The following is a 15,991-nucleotide window of genomic DNA, read 5'->3' on the forward strand; positions in this document are numbered from 1 at the left end:
TTGGAGAGATTATTTGGAAATTTCTTCTCTTTTAGTCCAATGTGACTAAAATAAGTCAGATAAACTACTATTCACAGTTCCATAATACCAAAAAGACTCTCATAATCATTCCAGTGAAAAGAATGCTAAATCCAGTATACCTCTACATGTACTTCAACAAAACTTTTTCCCCACATCTCAATGTTCTTGTTCAAACTCTTACACTTTTTACCCAAGAAAATTATAAGAACTCTGTAACTAGTTTCCTTGTTTCATACTGGTATATTCAAGATATCAAGATAACTTCTGATGATTCAAGATAATTTTCCTGAATGAGTTTTATGTTAGTACTCCTTTACTCGACTTCAAAAGTTCACCAGCCTTGAACAGGAAATTCAAGGCTCACTGAAATCTGAACTTAAATTATCTTTGTAGGCTTACTTTCACACTGTTAAGATTAAAAATACATTTTAATTTCTAATGTACATGTGAATAAACTTGCAAAAGATAAATTACAAGCACAAGCACAACTTGATAGTGTATAAAACACCTCCCTAGATCATCAGGTACCTTCTTTAGATACCATTTTGAGGAACTCTTCCTGACCACAGAATCTGTAGGTTTTCCACTGACATAAGATATAGCAGGTATTGGCCGGGTGCAGTGGCTCAGGCCTGTAATCCCAGCACTTTGGGAGGCCGAGGTGGGTGGATCACGAGGTCAGGAGATCGAGACCATCCTGGCTAACACGGTGAAACCCTGTCTCTACTAAAAATACAAAAAATTAGCCAGGCGTGGTGGCACATGCCAGTAGTCCCAGCTACTTGGGAGGCTGAGGCAGGAGAATTGCTTGAACCTGGGAGGTGGAGGTTGCAGTGAGCTGAGATTGTGCCACTGCACTCCAGCCTGGGTGACAGAGCGACACTCTGTCTCAAAAATAATAATAATAATAAAATAATAAAAATAATAAAAAATAAAGATATAGCAGGTATTCATGTATATCCAATTGTATATAAAAGCATAGCCATTCCAAAGAATTTCTTTTACCCAGTACTTTCTGAATTAGAATCAATTCTGATTCTAAAGTCCAACTTGTATACCAGGGGCTCCAAAGATGATTTGCAAGATGAATCCAATCATGGAGAGGCCTGGAATAAATGACCTAGACCAGACCTTCTGTAAATATGTTAATGGTATTTACTAGCAAAAGGAGAATCTCTATCTACAAATGATTTTAGAAGGATATATCTGGTCTAACTAGGTTGATTAAATAAACCTAAAATTTATGGGGTGTAGTTGGATGAAGATTAGGGATAGTCATTTAAACTGTGTAATTAGTGCAATGTAAAAGATGTTAGAAAATGGAAATGACTTCCTTTTGTAAGATATTTCTCCATATATTGTTCAATAACTAATCATTTATTCCAAAGCCAAAACACACTGTAATGAGGAGAAAAGGGATACTTTTGGGTGTTGCATCAGATGTGTTCAGACTCTTTTAGGAAAAGAATGCTTTGGCTGTATCTGATGCTTGCCTATATCCTTTGGATCATTTGTCAATTTGTTGCTGGTTAAGAGCTGTGATTCTCATGAGTTTGCTTTAATAATTCAACTCTGTTAATATAGTGGAAAAAGGGTGACTGAATATTCACAACCAAGAAAAAAAGGCTTAGTGATTTCTTCATTAGTTAAGGCAGGTAACTAAGATAATAGCCTCAGGAAAAATAAAAGCTTAAATATTATTTTATCAGTGACCTGGGGAAACAGCAATCAGTTTAAGTTTGGGAGTAGAGATAAGATACACTAGCAAGAACAGTGATTCTAAGAGTTGGAATCTACGTAGAGTATATCAGATTAGACCTGAGAGTGACAAGTTACACCCAGAAGGGATGTTTTAATGCTTTAACCAGTATCAAGAGAATGAAATAACTGAAGACTATACTGATTTCCTAAGGGAAATCTCTTCTGTAAAGACTAATGTGCTGGAGTGGGGGCTTGGGGGAGGGTAAAGAAGATACGTGGAGACTATTTTTACTCTGTTACAGGTGCATAAAAGAAAAAAAAAGAGAGAGAAGGAATATGTTTTATGTGTATGTTTTCTTTAACTGAATACCTATACAAACAAAACCCCCAAAGTTTTAGTCTTTCAAAATACTTATCTAAGGAATTCATAAGTTTTTTAAAGTCCCAAGTATTCACATTATGAAGAATCCAGAATATTTTCAATTCCTACCCAGATGCCAGGAAATGCCCTTTTACTTTCCTCTGAAAGAGCAAGTAACAACAACTCTGCAAATTTTTGTAGAATGTTTATGTGCTAGGTGTTAGGGACACAGCAAGAAAAACGTCAGACCTATCTCTGCCCCCAAGGAATTGTCTAACAGCAACATTATATACTGCAGGCACAAAATGAGATTTTTATAGGCTAACAGATTCCAGAAGTATGCTAATCTAAGGTAGAGGTTACCAAAAATAAAAATCCCACTAAAGACAACATCTAAAATACAAGCTTAGATAAATGACTAAATGATGAAGGTGAGTTAAAAGTAAACATTGAGTAAGCCAAATAGAGAAAAGAGAAACTCCTGTACAATAATGAGCTTGAATTAGAGAGTGGGTTGGGGGTGGTGAGAGTGAGAGAGAAGGAGGAAGGGGCTGAGGGGTGTCACATTATTATAACTTACTTTGGTGGTTTCAGGTCCCTGTGAATTAGCGCTTTGGGTTGCATGCTGTGAAGATAAGCCACTCCTTGGGAACACTGTAAACACCAACTCATTGCGTGGGCAGCAGTATAATATGGCAATGGTTCAGCACCATGCAGCACTGCGAAAGAAAGGCACAAACTAAAAAGAACTTTATTGCATATAACAAAAGACACAATGTGAATGCAAGCACTATCAGAACACATGACTGGGTATTTTTCTACATATACATATGCTCCATCAGTCCTGCTTTTAATTTTTTACTTTCTTTTTTCTTTTTGTTTTTTGAGATGGAGTCTCACTTTGTCACCAGGCTGGAGTGCAGTGGTGGATTTTGGCTCACTGCAAACTCCACCTCCTGGGTTCAAGTGATTCTCCTGGCTCAGCCTCCCGAGTAGCTGGGACTACAGGCGTGTGCCACCACACCCAGCTAATTTTTGTGTTTTTAGTAGAGACAGGGTATCACCATGTTGGCCAGGATGGTCTTGATCTCTTGACCTCATGATCCGCCTGCCTTGGCCTCCCAAAGTGGTGGGATTACAGGCATGAGCCACCATGCCCGGCCTTTTAATTTTTTTTCCAAATAAAAAGGAAGAAAATATCTAATAATTTTGAGTGGATAATTGCCATAATATTAACATTTAATAGTACATCTATTAAATGTTATTCCTACACTCAAGTAAAATCAACATACATTACCACACTTTTTCAAACAGATAAAGACTTTTAAAAAGTAATATAAATTATGAGCAGTCTTATGGCACACTACTACGAGAGAGGCAGAGAACAGTACAGAAAGAAACAAAATAATGTATATCAAGATGTTTGCACCTGTATTTTCTGTAATGGCTAAAAACCAGAAGTAGTTCAATCAAATAAGACAATGGGGTATTAGATATCCATCAACAATGATGAACACATGGACAGTAAATATAAGTAAAAGTTTATATAAAATAATATTAATTAAAAAATAAAATGAAACAATTTGTTTTGTAGAACTCGTGCTACAAGAGACAATACATTTCTGCATATGGTTGGTATTTTTAGGGTAAAAGAACTCTGTTCTACAAAGGTAACTACACAAAGTTTTTTTCATTGTTACAAATAAAAGGTTGTGTGAAGTGAGTTTTCACAATTTTTTTTGAAAAAAAGAAAAAATAAAGCAGAGTGAAATGGAAATATGGTTAAAGAATTCTAAAATGAGGAGGCTCAAAGTTGTGAGAGGGCAAAAAGAAAAAAAATCTGAAGATATTTTAAAATCTATTTAAAAAGTAAACTTTTACTTAAATGCTTTTAATGAAATGCAAAGTACCATCTACTTAAAAAATTGACAGACCTCTAAATTTCACATACTAATGTTATAGAATCTTATCTTTCCATTTTTATTCTTCAGCAGATGTTTAAAAATTATGTCCTTTTGAGACTCTGATGGCAAATTGTGAAGAATGTTAAACAACTTAGGGTTTATATTACAAGTTTTCAAATTATTTTAATCTACTAGATAAAGACAGGTCTAATGACACTCACCATTATATAAAGAGCCCCCTTCAGCATATTCCATCACAAGACACACCTAAAGGAAACATATACCAGAAGCATTAACCAAGAAGCTCCATCATCTTAGGGCCTTTGAGAGATAATTTAATTCACTCCCGATTTTATAGGTATATTAAAAATCATTCTTTTTGCCCCTTCTATGTGAATAGTACTGGGGAAGGAAAAGGTATCTATGACCTAAGACTGTCTTCTAGGAGTCCACTAAGAGTGAAGATGTATGTAAAATACAATCACAAGATATTTTGGGGACTTTCTCCAGTGCCAGTAAGTAGGTGCTGCCACAGGATATCAAAAGCCTCATAAGAAGATGAGGTTATTGGACAAAATCACCTAAAACAACTCTTCTGATATACTGTTTTGCTAAAAGACTAGAAACAAGTCAAATGAACAAACTATAACTGTTCTTTCAGAAATACATCTAAGATAGTAGATCAAATGAACAAACTATAACTGTTCTTTCAGAAATACATCTAAGATAGTAGATTAAAATAGTACATAGGAGGTTCCAAGGTGGCCAAATAGGAAAAGCTCCAGTCTACAGCTACCAGCGTAAGCGATGCAGAAGACAGGTGATTTCTGCATTTCCAACTGAGGTATAGGGTTCATCTCACTGGGGCTTGTCAGACAGTGGGTGCAGCCCATGGAGTGTGAGTCGAAGCAGGGCAGGGCATCGCCTCACCTGGGAAGCACAAGGGGGTGGGGAATTCCCTTTCCTAGACAAGGGAAGCCGTGACAGATGGTACCTGGAAAATCAGGACACTCCCACCCTAATACTGTGCTTTTCCAATGGTCTTAGCAAACAGCACACCAGGAGATTATATCCTGCGCCTGGCTCGGAGGGTCCCATGCCCACGGAGCCTCACTCACTGCTAGCACAGCAGTCTGAGATCCAACTGCAAGGCAGCAGCGAGGCTGGGAGAGGGGTGTTTGCCATTGCTGAGGCTTGAGTAGGTAAACAAAGCAGCCAAGAAGCTCGAACTGGGCGGAGCCCACCAGCTCAAGGAGGCCTGCCCACCTCTGTAGACTCCACCTCTGGGGGCACGGCATAGCTGAACAAAAGGTAGCAGAAACTTCTACAGACTTAAATGTCCCTGTCTGACAGCTTTGAAGAGAGCAGTGGTTCTCCCAGCATGGAGTCTGAGATCTGAGAACGGACAGACTGCCTCCTCAAGTGGGTCCCTGACCCTCGAGTAGCCTAACTGGGAGACACCTTCCAGCAGGGGCAGACTGACACCTCATACAGCCAGATGCCCCTCTGAGACGAAGCTTCCAGAGGAAGGATCAGGCAGCAACATTTGCCGTTCTGCAATATTTGCTGTTCTGCAGCCTCCGCTGGTGATACCCAGACAAATACGGTCTGGAATGGACCTCCTGCAAACTCCAACAGACCTGCAGCTGAGGGTCCTGACTGTTAGAAGGAAAACTAATAAACAGAAAGGACATCCACATCAAAACCCTATCTGTACGTCACCATCATCAAAGACCAAAGGTAGATAAAACCACAAAAATGGGGAGAAACCAGAGCAGAAAAGCTGAAAATTCTAAAAATCAGAGTGCCTCTTCTCCTCCAAAGCTCCTTGCCAGCAATAGAACAAAGCTGGATGGAGAATGACTTTGATGAGTTGAGAGAAGAAGGCTTTAGACAATTGGTAATAACAAACTTCTCCGGGCTAAAGGAGGATGTTTGAACCCATCACAAACAAGCTAAATACCTTGAAAAAAGATTAGCTGAATGGCTAACTAGAATAAACAGCATAGAGAAGATCTTAAATGACCTGATGGAGCTGAAAACCATGGCACGAGAACTATGTGACACATGCACAAGCTTCAGTAGCTGATTTGATCAAGTGGAAGAAAGGGTATCAGTGATTGAAGATCAAATGAATGAAATGAAGCAAGAAGAGAAGTTTAGAGAAAAAAGAGTAAAAAGAAACAAACAAAGACTCCAAGAAATATGGGACTATGTGAAAAGACCAAATCTACATCTCATTAGTGTACCTGAAAGTGATGGAGAGAATGGAACCAAGTTGGAAAACCCTCTTCAGGATAATCCAGGAGAACTTCCCCAACCTAGCAACGCAGGCCAACATTCAAATTCAGGAAATACAGAGAACGCCACAAAGATATTCCTCGAGAAGAGAAACTCCAAGACACATAATTGTCAGATTCACCAAAGCTGAAATGAAGGAAAAAATATTAAGGGCAGCCAGAGAGAAAGGTCGGGTTACCCACAAAGGGAAGCCCATCAGACTAACAGTGGATCTCTCAGCAGAAACTCTGTAAGCCAGAAGAGAGTGGGGGCCAATATTCAACATTCTTAAAGAAAAGAATTTTCAACCCAGAATTTCATATCCAGCCAAACTAAGCTTCACAGGTGAAGGAGAAATAAAATCCTTTACAGACAAATAAATGCTGAGAGATTTTGTCACCACCGGGCCTGCCCTAAAAGAGCTTCTGAAGGAAGCACTAAACATGGAAAGGAACAACCGGTACCAGCCATTGCAAAAACATGCCAAATTGTAAAGACCATTGATGCCAGGAAGAAACTGCATCAACTAACAAGCAAAATAACTAGCTAACATCATAATGACAGGATCAAATTCACACATAACAATATTCACCTTAAATGTAAATGGGCTAAATGCTCCAAATAAAAGACACAGACTGGCAAATTGGACAGAGTCAAGACCAATAAGTGTGCTGTATTCAGGAGACCCATCTCACGTGCAGAGACACACATAGGCTCAAAATAAAGGGATGGAGGAAGATCTACCAAGCACATAGAAAACAAAAAAAAGGCAGGGTTTGCAATCCTAGTCTCTGATAAAACAGACTTTAAACCAACAAAGATCAAAGGAGACAAAGAAGGCCATTACATAATGGTAAAGGGATCAATTCAACAAGAAGAGCTAACTATCCTAAATATATATGCACCCAATACAGGAGCACCCAGATTCATAAAGCAAGTCCTTAGACACCTACAAAGAGACTGAGACTCCCATACAATAATAATGGGAGGCTTTAACACCCCACTGTCAACGTTAGACAAATCAACGAGACAGAAAGTTAACAAAGATATCCAGGAATTGAACTCAGCTCTGCACCAAGTGGACCTAATAGACATCTATAGAACTCTTCATCCCAAATCAACAGAATATACATTCTTCTCAGCACCACATTGCACTTATTCCAAAATTGACCACATAGTTGGAAGTAAAGCACTCCTCAGCAAATGTAAAAGAACAGAAATTATAACAAACTGTCTCTCAGACCACAGTGGAATCAAACTAGACTCAGGATTAAGAAACTCACTCAACTACATGGAAACTGAACAATTCGTTCTTGAATGACTACTGGGTACGTAACGAAATGAAGGCAGAAATAAAGATGTTCTTTGAAACCAATGAGAAGAAAGACACAACATACCAGAATCTCTGGGACACATTTAAAGCAGTGTGTAGAGGGAAACTTATAGCACTAAATGCCCACAAGAGAAAGCAGGAAAGATCTAAAATTGACACCCTAACATCACAATTAAAATAACTAGAAAAGCAAGAGCAAACACATTCAAAAGTTGGCAGAAGGCAAGAAATAACTAAGATCGGAGCAGAACTGAAGCAGACAGGGACACAAAAAACCCTTCAAAAAAAATCAATGAATCCAGGAGCTGGTTTTTTGAAAAGATCAACAAAATTGATAGACCACTAGCAAGACTAACAAAGAAGAAAAGAGAGAAGAATCAAATAGACACAATAAAAAATGATAATGGGGATATCACCACCAATCTCACAGAAATACAAACTACCATCAGAGAATACTATAAACACCTCTATGAAAATAAACTAGAAAATCTAGAAGAAATGGATAAATTACTGGACACATACACCCTCTCAAGACTAAACCAGGAAGAAGTTGAATTCCTGAATAGACCAATAACAGGCTCTGAAATTGAGGCAATAATGAATAGCCTACCAAACAAAAAAAGTCCAGGACCAAACGGATTCACAGCCGAATTCGACCAGACGGATTCACAGCCGAATTCTACCAGAGGTACAAAGAGGAGCTGGTACCATTCCTTCTGAAACTATTCCAATCAATAGAAAAAGAAGGAATCCTCCCTAACACATTTTATGAGGCCAGCATCATTCTGATACCAAAGCCTGGCAGAGATACAACAAAAAAAGAGAATTTTAGACTAATATCCCTGATGAACATTGATGCAAAAATCCTCAATAAAATACTGGCAAACTGAATCCAGCAGCCCATCAAAAAGCTTATCTACCACGATCAAGTTGGCTTCATCCCTGGGATGCAAGGCTGGTTCAACCTACACAAATCAATAAACATAATCCATCATATAAACAGAATCAATGACAAAAACCAGATGATTATCTCAATAGATGCAGAAAAGGGCTTTGACAAAATTCAACAGCCCTTCATGCTAAAAACTCTCAATAAACTAGGTACTGATGGGATGTATTTCAAAATAATAAGAGCTATTTATGACAAACCCACAGCCAATATCATCCTGAATGGGCAAAAACTGGAAGCATTCTCTTTGAAAACTGGCACAAGACAAGGATGCCCTCGCTCACCACTCCTATTCAACATAGTGTTGGAAGTTCTGGCCAGGGCAATCAGGCAGGAGAAAGAAATCAAGGGTATTCAATTAGGAAAAGAGGAAGTCAAATTGGCCGTTTGCAGATGACATCATTGTATATTTAGAAAACCCCATAGTCTCAGCCCAAAATCTCCTTATGCTGATAAGCAACTTCAGCAAAGTCTCAGGATACAAAATCAATGTGCAAAAATCACAAGCATTCTTATACACCAATAACAGACAAACAGAGAGCCAAATCATGAGTGAACTCCCATTCACAACTGCTTCAAAGAGAATAAAATACTTAGGAATCCAACTTACAAGGGATGTGAAGGACCTCTTCAAGGAGAACTACAAACCATTGCTCAATGGAATAAAAGAAGACACAAACAAATGGAAGAACATTCCATGCTCATGGATAGGAAGAATCAATATCGTGAAAATGGTCATACTGCCCAAGGTAATTTATAGATTCAATGCCATCCCCATCAAGCTACCAATGACTTTCTTCACAGAATTGGAAAAAATTACTTTAAAGTTCATATGGAACCAAAAAAGAGCCCACATTGCCAAGACAATCCTAAGCCAAAAGAACAAAGCTGGAGGCATCACGCCACCTGACTTCAAACTATACTACAAGGCTACAGTAACCAAAACAGCATGGTACTGGTACCAAAACAGAGAGATAGACCAATGGAACAGGACAGAGCCCTCAGAAATAATACCATACATCTACAACCATCTGATCTTTGACAAACCTGACAAACACAAGAAATGGGGAAAGGATTCCCTATTTAATAAATGGTGCTGGGAAAACTGGCTAGCCTTATGTAGAAAGCTGAAGCTGGATCCCTTCCTTATACCTTATACAAAAATTAATTCAAGATGGATTAAAGACTTAAATGTTAGACCTAAAACCATAAAAGCCCTAGAAGAAAACCCAGGCAATACCATTCAGGACATAGGCGTGGGCAAGGACTTCATGACTAAAACACCAAAAGCAATGGCAACAAAAGCCAAAACTGACAAATGGGATCTAATTAAACTAACGAGCTTCTGCACAGCAAAAGAAACTATCATCAGAGTGAACAGGCAACCTACAGAATGGGAGGAAATTTTTACAATCTACCCATCTGACAAAGGGCTAATATCCAGAATCTACAAAGAACTTAAACAAATTTACAATAAAAAATCAAACAACCCCATCAAAAAGTGGGTGAAGGATATGAACAGACACTTCTCAAAAGAAGATGTTTATGCAGCCAAAAGACACATGAAAAAATGCTCATCATCACTGGCCATCAGAGAAATGCAAATCAAAACCACAATGAGATATCATCTCACACCAGTTAGAATGGTGATCATTAAAAAGTCAGGGAACAACAGGTGCTGGAGAGGATGTGGAGAAATAGGAACACTTTTACACTGTTGGTGGGACTGTAAACTAGTTCAGCCATTGTGGAAGACAGTGTGGCAATTCCTCAAGGATCTAGAGTAGAAATACCATTTGACCCAGCCATCCCATTCCTGGGTATATACCCAAAGGATTATAAATCATGCTGCTATAAAGACACATGGACATGTATGTTTACTGTGGCACTATTCACAATAGCAAAGACTTGGAACCAACTCAAATGTCCATCAATGATAGACTGGATTAAGAAATTGTGGCACATATACACCATGGAATACTATGCAGCCATAAAAAAGGATGAGTTCATGTCCTTTGTAGGGACATGGATGAAGCTGGAAAGCATTATTCTGAGCAAACTATTGCAAGGACAGAAAACCAAACACCGCATGTTCTCACTCATAGGTGGGAACTGAACAATGAGAACACTTGGACACAGGTTGGGTAACATCTCACACTGGGTCCTGTCATGGGCTGGGGGGAGGGGGGAGGGATAGCATTAGGAGAAATACCTAACGTAAATGACAAGTTAATGGGTGCAGCACACCAACATGGCAAATGTATACATATGTAACAAACCTGCACATTGTGCACATGTACCCTAGAACTTAAAGCATAATAAAAAAAGATATCAAAAACAAATAAGTAACTCAATAAATACATAAAGAGAAAGAAAAAAATAATAATATGGGAGCAATGCCACAGTGCTGTATTCTCACTGTTTAGAGTGTGTTGGTGACATATTGTGCGTGTATAATAGCCACATGTACTCATATAGTACTTGAACTATTGGGATCACTGCTGATATTTTAAAGTATTGGAGGTACCTTTTTATCTTGAAAAAATATAATATTTTTGAAAAACTTAAAATAAAAAACAAAAAAAAACCCCAAAATAGCTACATAAACTACACACACACATCTGCCATGTCATTTCTCACAGGTGACCATGAAAAAGTAACAAACTTACTGGATTCAAGCAGGCTCCATAAAGCTTTACAATATTAGGATGGTTCACACGGGATAACTGCCGAAGCTGTTAAGAAATTAAAGTTTCTGTTAAAAAGTGATAACTTTTGAAGTACTGATTTCACAGTATCATTAAAATCTTACTGTTGTACAAAACATTTATTTAAATCATTCAACAATCACTATTTACTATGTAATAGGCATTGTAATCGTAGTCACTGAAAATACCAAGTGACTGCCCAGAATGGCACAGAATCCCTGTTCTCCAGCTCATACAGTTTAGCTGGAGAGATAGACATCTAAACAAATAAGTAAATCAATGGCAAAGTGCTATAACAGGAGTTGTGAACAAGGCATGATGAGTATATAGAATAAGAAGAGATGAACTCTGCCAAGAAATGTTAGGATATGATCCCAGAGATGGTACTGAGCTGCATTATCCAAACCAGAAGTCATGCTATCATTGTTATCATCTTCATAGCTATAGTTGAACAGTCTAGCTACTCTGCGTGGGGCCCTAATGTGCACTTTATAGATACTGTGTAATTATCACAACGCCCCAAGGTAGGTATTATCATTTCCATCTTAAAGATGAGATTTTAACCTTAAGTCTCAGAGAGGGTTAAATGACCTGTTCTGTAGCCAAGAAGTGGGGTGTGAACTTTAGTTTATCTGACTTAAAATGTGCACTCCCTCTGTATACTTGCCTCCATTCCATTTCTCATTTCTTGAATCAATTCTCTCCTCTCCATTCCCACTGCCATTGCCTTAGTAATCCCAACCTGAACTGCTGCAGTGATCATTATGGCCTACTAACTGGTTTCCCTCTCTCAGTTTTAATCATCCCTGATCCAATGATCCATACTGAGGCCAATGAGGGCTTTGGCTATACTCACTTCTCTTATTCTAGATCTCAAACTTCTTTCTTTCTTTTGAGACAGGTTTTGCTCTGTTGCCCATGCTGCAGTCCAGTGGTACAATCTTGGGTCACTGCAACCTCTGCCTCCTGGACTCATGCAATCCTCCTACCTCAGCCTCTGGAGTAGCTGGGATTACAGGTGCACAGCCACCATGCCTAGCTAATTTTTGTATTTTTTGTAGAGATGGGGTTTTGCCATGTTGTCCAGACTGATCTCAAACTCCCGGGCTCAAGCAACCCATCTGCCATTCCCAAAGTTCTGGGATTACAGATGTGAACCATCATGCCTGTCTTCAAACTTCTTTCTATTAATGCATCCCGCTCCACAGCAAACTGCTTCTTGCTCTCATTCTTTTTTCCCTTCTCCTCTCTTTTCTGCCCTTTTTCCACTCTTCTTCCTCTTCTCTATTACATACATTCTGCTGCTGGCTCATATTCAGTCCACTAATGTCTCTAAACCTTCATACTGTACGCTAATAAAAAGCTCTATCTATCTAGAGCCAACCTGTGTGGATTTTTCGTCCTAATAGAAGAATCAGTATCACTATTTATCATACTTATTTACTATATGAAAATATATTTACTATATTTCATCTTGCTAAGGTTCAGCACTGAGATTCAGACAGCAGATTATACAAGCATTTTTTCCTCCTCTCTCCCTAATTCCCACTAAGATGGTAAAGATTTGAAAAATTTTAAGGCATAACCTCAGAAGGATGAAGAGAATGTAAAGTGCACCAACAGCATACATTTTTGGAAGCTGGAAAGCAAATGACTAGCAATAACTGATACAGCAGGCCTAGAAGAGCTGCATCATAAACTGGCGATGAGAAAAATGGAGAAGCAACCAGATTTATCTCACAAAGCTTCCAAAAAGTTGGGGGAGTGGCGGCAGAATGAGGTACCTATGCAAATGAGCTCATCAAAGGATAGGGCAGGGGACAGCGTAAAAGACTCAAAGATTCCTTCCTTGACTTCAAACAGCTCAATGACTATCTCTTATCATCCCAGCAGAAGACTAGAGGTTGATTCTTTAGAGAAGGGGTAATAAACAGCATCTGGACTGGGGACACCAAACATGAAGGAATGAGCTCAAAGTAGTTGTCTCTGGGAAGCAGAAAATTAGATTGGAGGAGGTATAGGAGACTGAAGTCTTTTTTACTAAGAATTTTTGGAGAACCATTTGATTTTTTATATTACATGCACATCTCATCTGGATTTAAAACATTTTCTTCACGCTATTACGATCTTTTTGACTTGTGATTCCTAATGTTTAACACATATGCTATTTTATCCAGCTTTGTGAAACTGCTAATGTAACAGGAAATGATCAACAGCTTTATCTAAACTGTAATAAAAATACTGCATAAGACAAAGCTGAGGCTAGACTCCTAGAACATATTACTAGAAATCATCTTTCTTCATGCTGACATCAAATCACTTATCAGCATTTCTCAACTCATTCAGCCACTTACAAATCACTTTCTCATATCACAATTAAGTCCTCATTTTTCCATGTTATACATTAAAAATATGAAGCATATTTTGAAATTATGATTAAATGAAAAAACAGAGATATAAATTCAGAAGGCTTATAAGGTACAGGCCACTTATCCATTGGCCAATGAGCTTTAATAGTGATAAAAACATTGATTTAACTAAATAATATGATCCAAAATACAAAATAACAAAGTTAGTAAAGGATAAATTTGATAATATGCTAATCTCATGATTATTGGATTTCCTTTCATCATTCAATCTAATCTATTTCTAAAAGAACAGTTGCAAATTTTCATGCTAAATGAGAAAAATCAAATTTGAAATAATTTTTCTTTAAAATAATCTAATTTGAGTTTCTAAAAACATTCCATTTAAAATAAGTGTATAAAATTTCTTAATTTTAGATAATGGGAAAGCGTACCATTTCTTTTCTATTTTAAAATTAAAATACTATGCCTTGAAATAGATCTGAATTCCATGGATGAAACTGTTTTAATTCAGGGGTGAATTCACTTATGTAGTTAAGTCTCTTTTCCCTAATTTTTAATCAGAATTAAGAGTATGAACAAGAAACTATTCCTATGGCAGTACCTTTGATTAAACCTAATTGCTGATGTTCATGTATACAAAGAAATGACATCAGAGAAACCAATCTTTTTCATAATATTAAATTCACAGAGTATCTTAAGTGCAGAACTACACAAAAGAAATGACATCTCAACTTACCTCTACAATAAACGCTTTCCTCTCAGATTCACTTTCTATTTGTTTAATAGCAACATCTTTTGCTCTCCACTTAGCTTTGCAAACAACTCCAAAGGCTCCTCTTCCAACAACCTGAGTTAAACAAACAAAAAAAAAACAAAAAACACCACAAGAATCGGAATCAAATAGATCAGCCCAATATAAAAAACTAAAGCCAATCTTTAAGACTTTAAACAAAAAAACATGGAAATCAACAGTACCTGGATTTGCCACTGAACAAGTATGATTTTTTGTTAAAGTGAGAAGATAATTAAACGCACGCTTGTCTCTATCTTTGAAAGTTTATGATCTGTACACCCATTCATTCTCAAGTAAAACCAAAAAAGACACACGGAGGAACAAAGTAAAGTGATTTGTTAAACGGAGAAAAAAAAAAATTAAAACAGGCAAGACGAATGAGAATACAGAAGATGATATGGAAAAACAAAAAGCAGGAACATATAATAAATATTTTCAGCTATCATATTTAAGAAATTAAAAATAGCCTTTGAATAATTCAATAGGGATAGGGAATGGAGGAGAAAGGATATAAATATAGATGTTAAAAGACTGGCTATGAAGGACAGACAAAATATAGTATTATTTATTCCATGGAATTTTATTCCACAAGAAAAACTATTGATATATGTTACTTACAATATGAACTCCAAAAACATTATGCTAAGTCAAAGAAGTCAGACACCAGAGACCACATATTGTATGATTCCATTTATAAAAAATGTTCAGAAAAGGTAAATCTATAGACAGATACCTGGGTCCAAGGGTGAAAATTAGAATTAACAGTAAATGAGTAGCTGGTATCCTGACAAAGTGATGAAATTATTAAAAAAAAAACCAAAAACCTAATTTATGGTGGTGGCTGACAACCTGGTAAATTTGCAAAACCCACCAAATTGTACACTTCAAATGGGTGAATTTTATGATGTGTAAAATAGATCTCATTACAGTTATTTTTCAAAAGTCATAAAAATAAAGATCAGCCATGTATCATACTATTGTTGAAGTCAACTGATGAGTACTGCATGGGTTCATTGCTCTCTCATGGAGTCCTATTTTTACAAATATTTGACATTTTTCATAATATAAAAAAATGAAGAAAACAAAAATAGCTTTTGATACTTATTAGAATAAAATCATTAGATTTCATCATTGTGAAAGGACCTTAGTTAAGCACCACCTACTCCAATCTCCCAGCTTCCAATGAACCTAAGCACTTTGTATCAAGGCCTTTTTCTTTAGCAAAACATCTGCATCTCTTAACCATATTTATACGTACTTTCTATGCAGCAGGCACTTAACTAATGCTTTATATACATTACCTCATTTACACAGGCCTAGAGGAAGGTACTAATGCGATTCTCATTTTACAGTTGAAGTGCCTAGCTTTAAAGAAGTAAACTAACTTGCCCTAGGCTATATAGCTAGCAAGTGTTAAAGTGCAGTCTGATGCCAGGTAGTCTAACACGGGAATGTTACCAATCCTAATTTGTAACATACATAAAGCCCCATGTCGGGAAGTAGAAGTTAGTATCTTCCCTCGGAGGAACTTTCACTTTAGACTTACATGAACAAATTCCTGGCACAAAACTC

The 15,991-nt window shown here is 37.4% G+C and overlaps 1 protein-coding gene across 4 annotated transcripts in view; it reads right to left on the bottom strand.

The window, feature by feature from the left end:
* MAP3K7 (mitogen-activated protein kinase kinase kinase 7) overlaps window positions 1-15,991 on the bottom strand; it is a 71,055-nt gene that overhangs the window by 41,426 nt on the left and 13,638 nt on the right. For all 4 annotated transcript variants that reach the window (XM_054491644.2, XM_054491643.2, XM_063666435.1 and 1 more), the window contains exons 2-5: window positions 14,363-14,473; window positions 11,219-11,284; window positions 4,209-4,254; window positions 2,664-2,802 (exon numbers count right to left, since the gene is read on the bottom strand). In XM_054491644.2, the coding sequence (XP_054347619.1) occupies window positions 2,664-2,802; window positions 4,209-4,254; window positions 11,219-11,284; window positions 14,363-14,473 (362 nt within the window). The remainder of the gene's footprint in view (window positions 1-2,663; window positions 2,803-4,208; window positions 4,255-11,218; window positions 11,285-14,362; window positions 14,474-15,991) is intronic.

This window comes from Pongo pygmaeus, chromosome 5, assembly GCF_028885625.2.
Source record: "Pongo pygmaeus isolate AG05252 chromosome 5, NHGRI_mPonPyg2-v2.0_pri, whole genome shotgun sequence".
Lineage (NCBI taxonomy): Eukaryota > Metazoa > Chordata > Mammalia > Primates > Hominidae > Pongo > Pongo pygmaeus.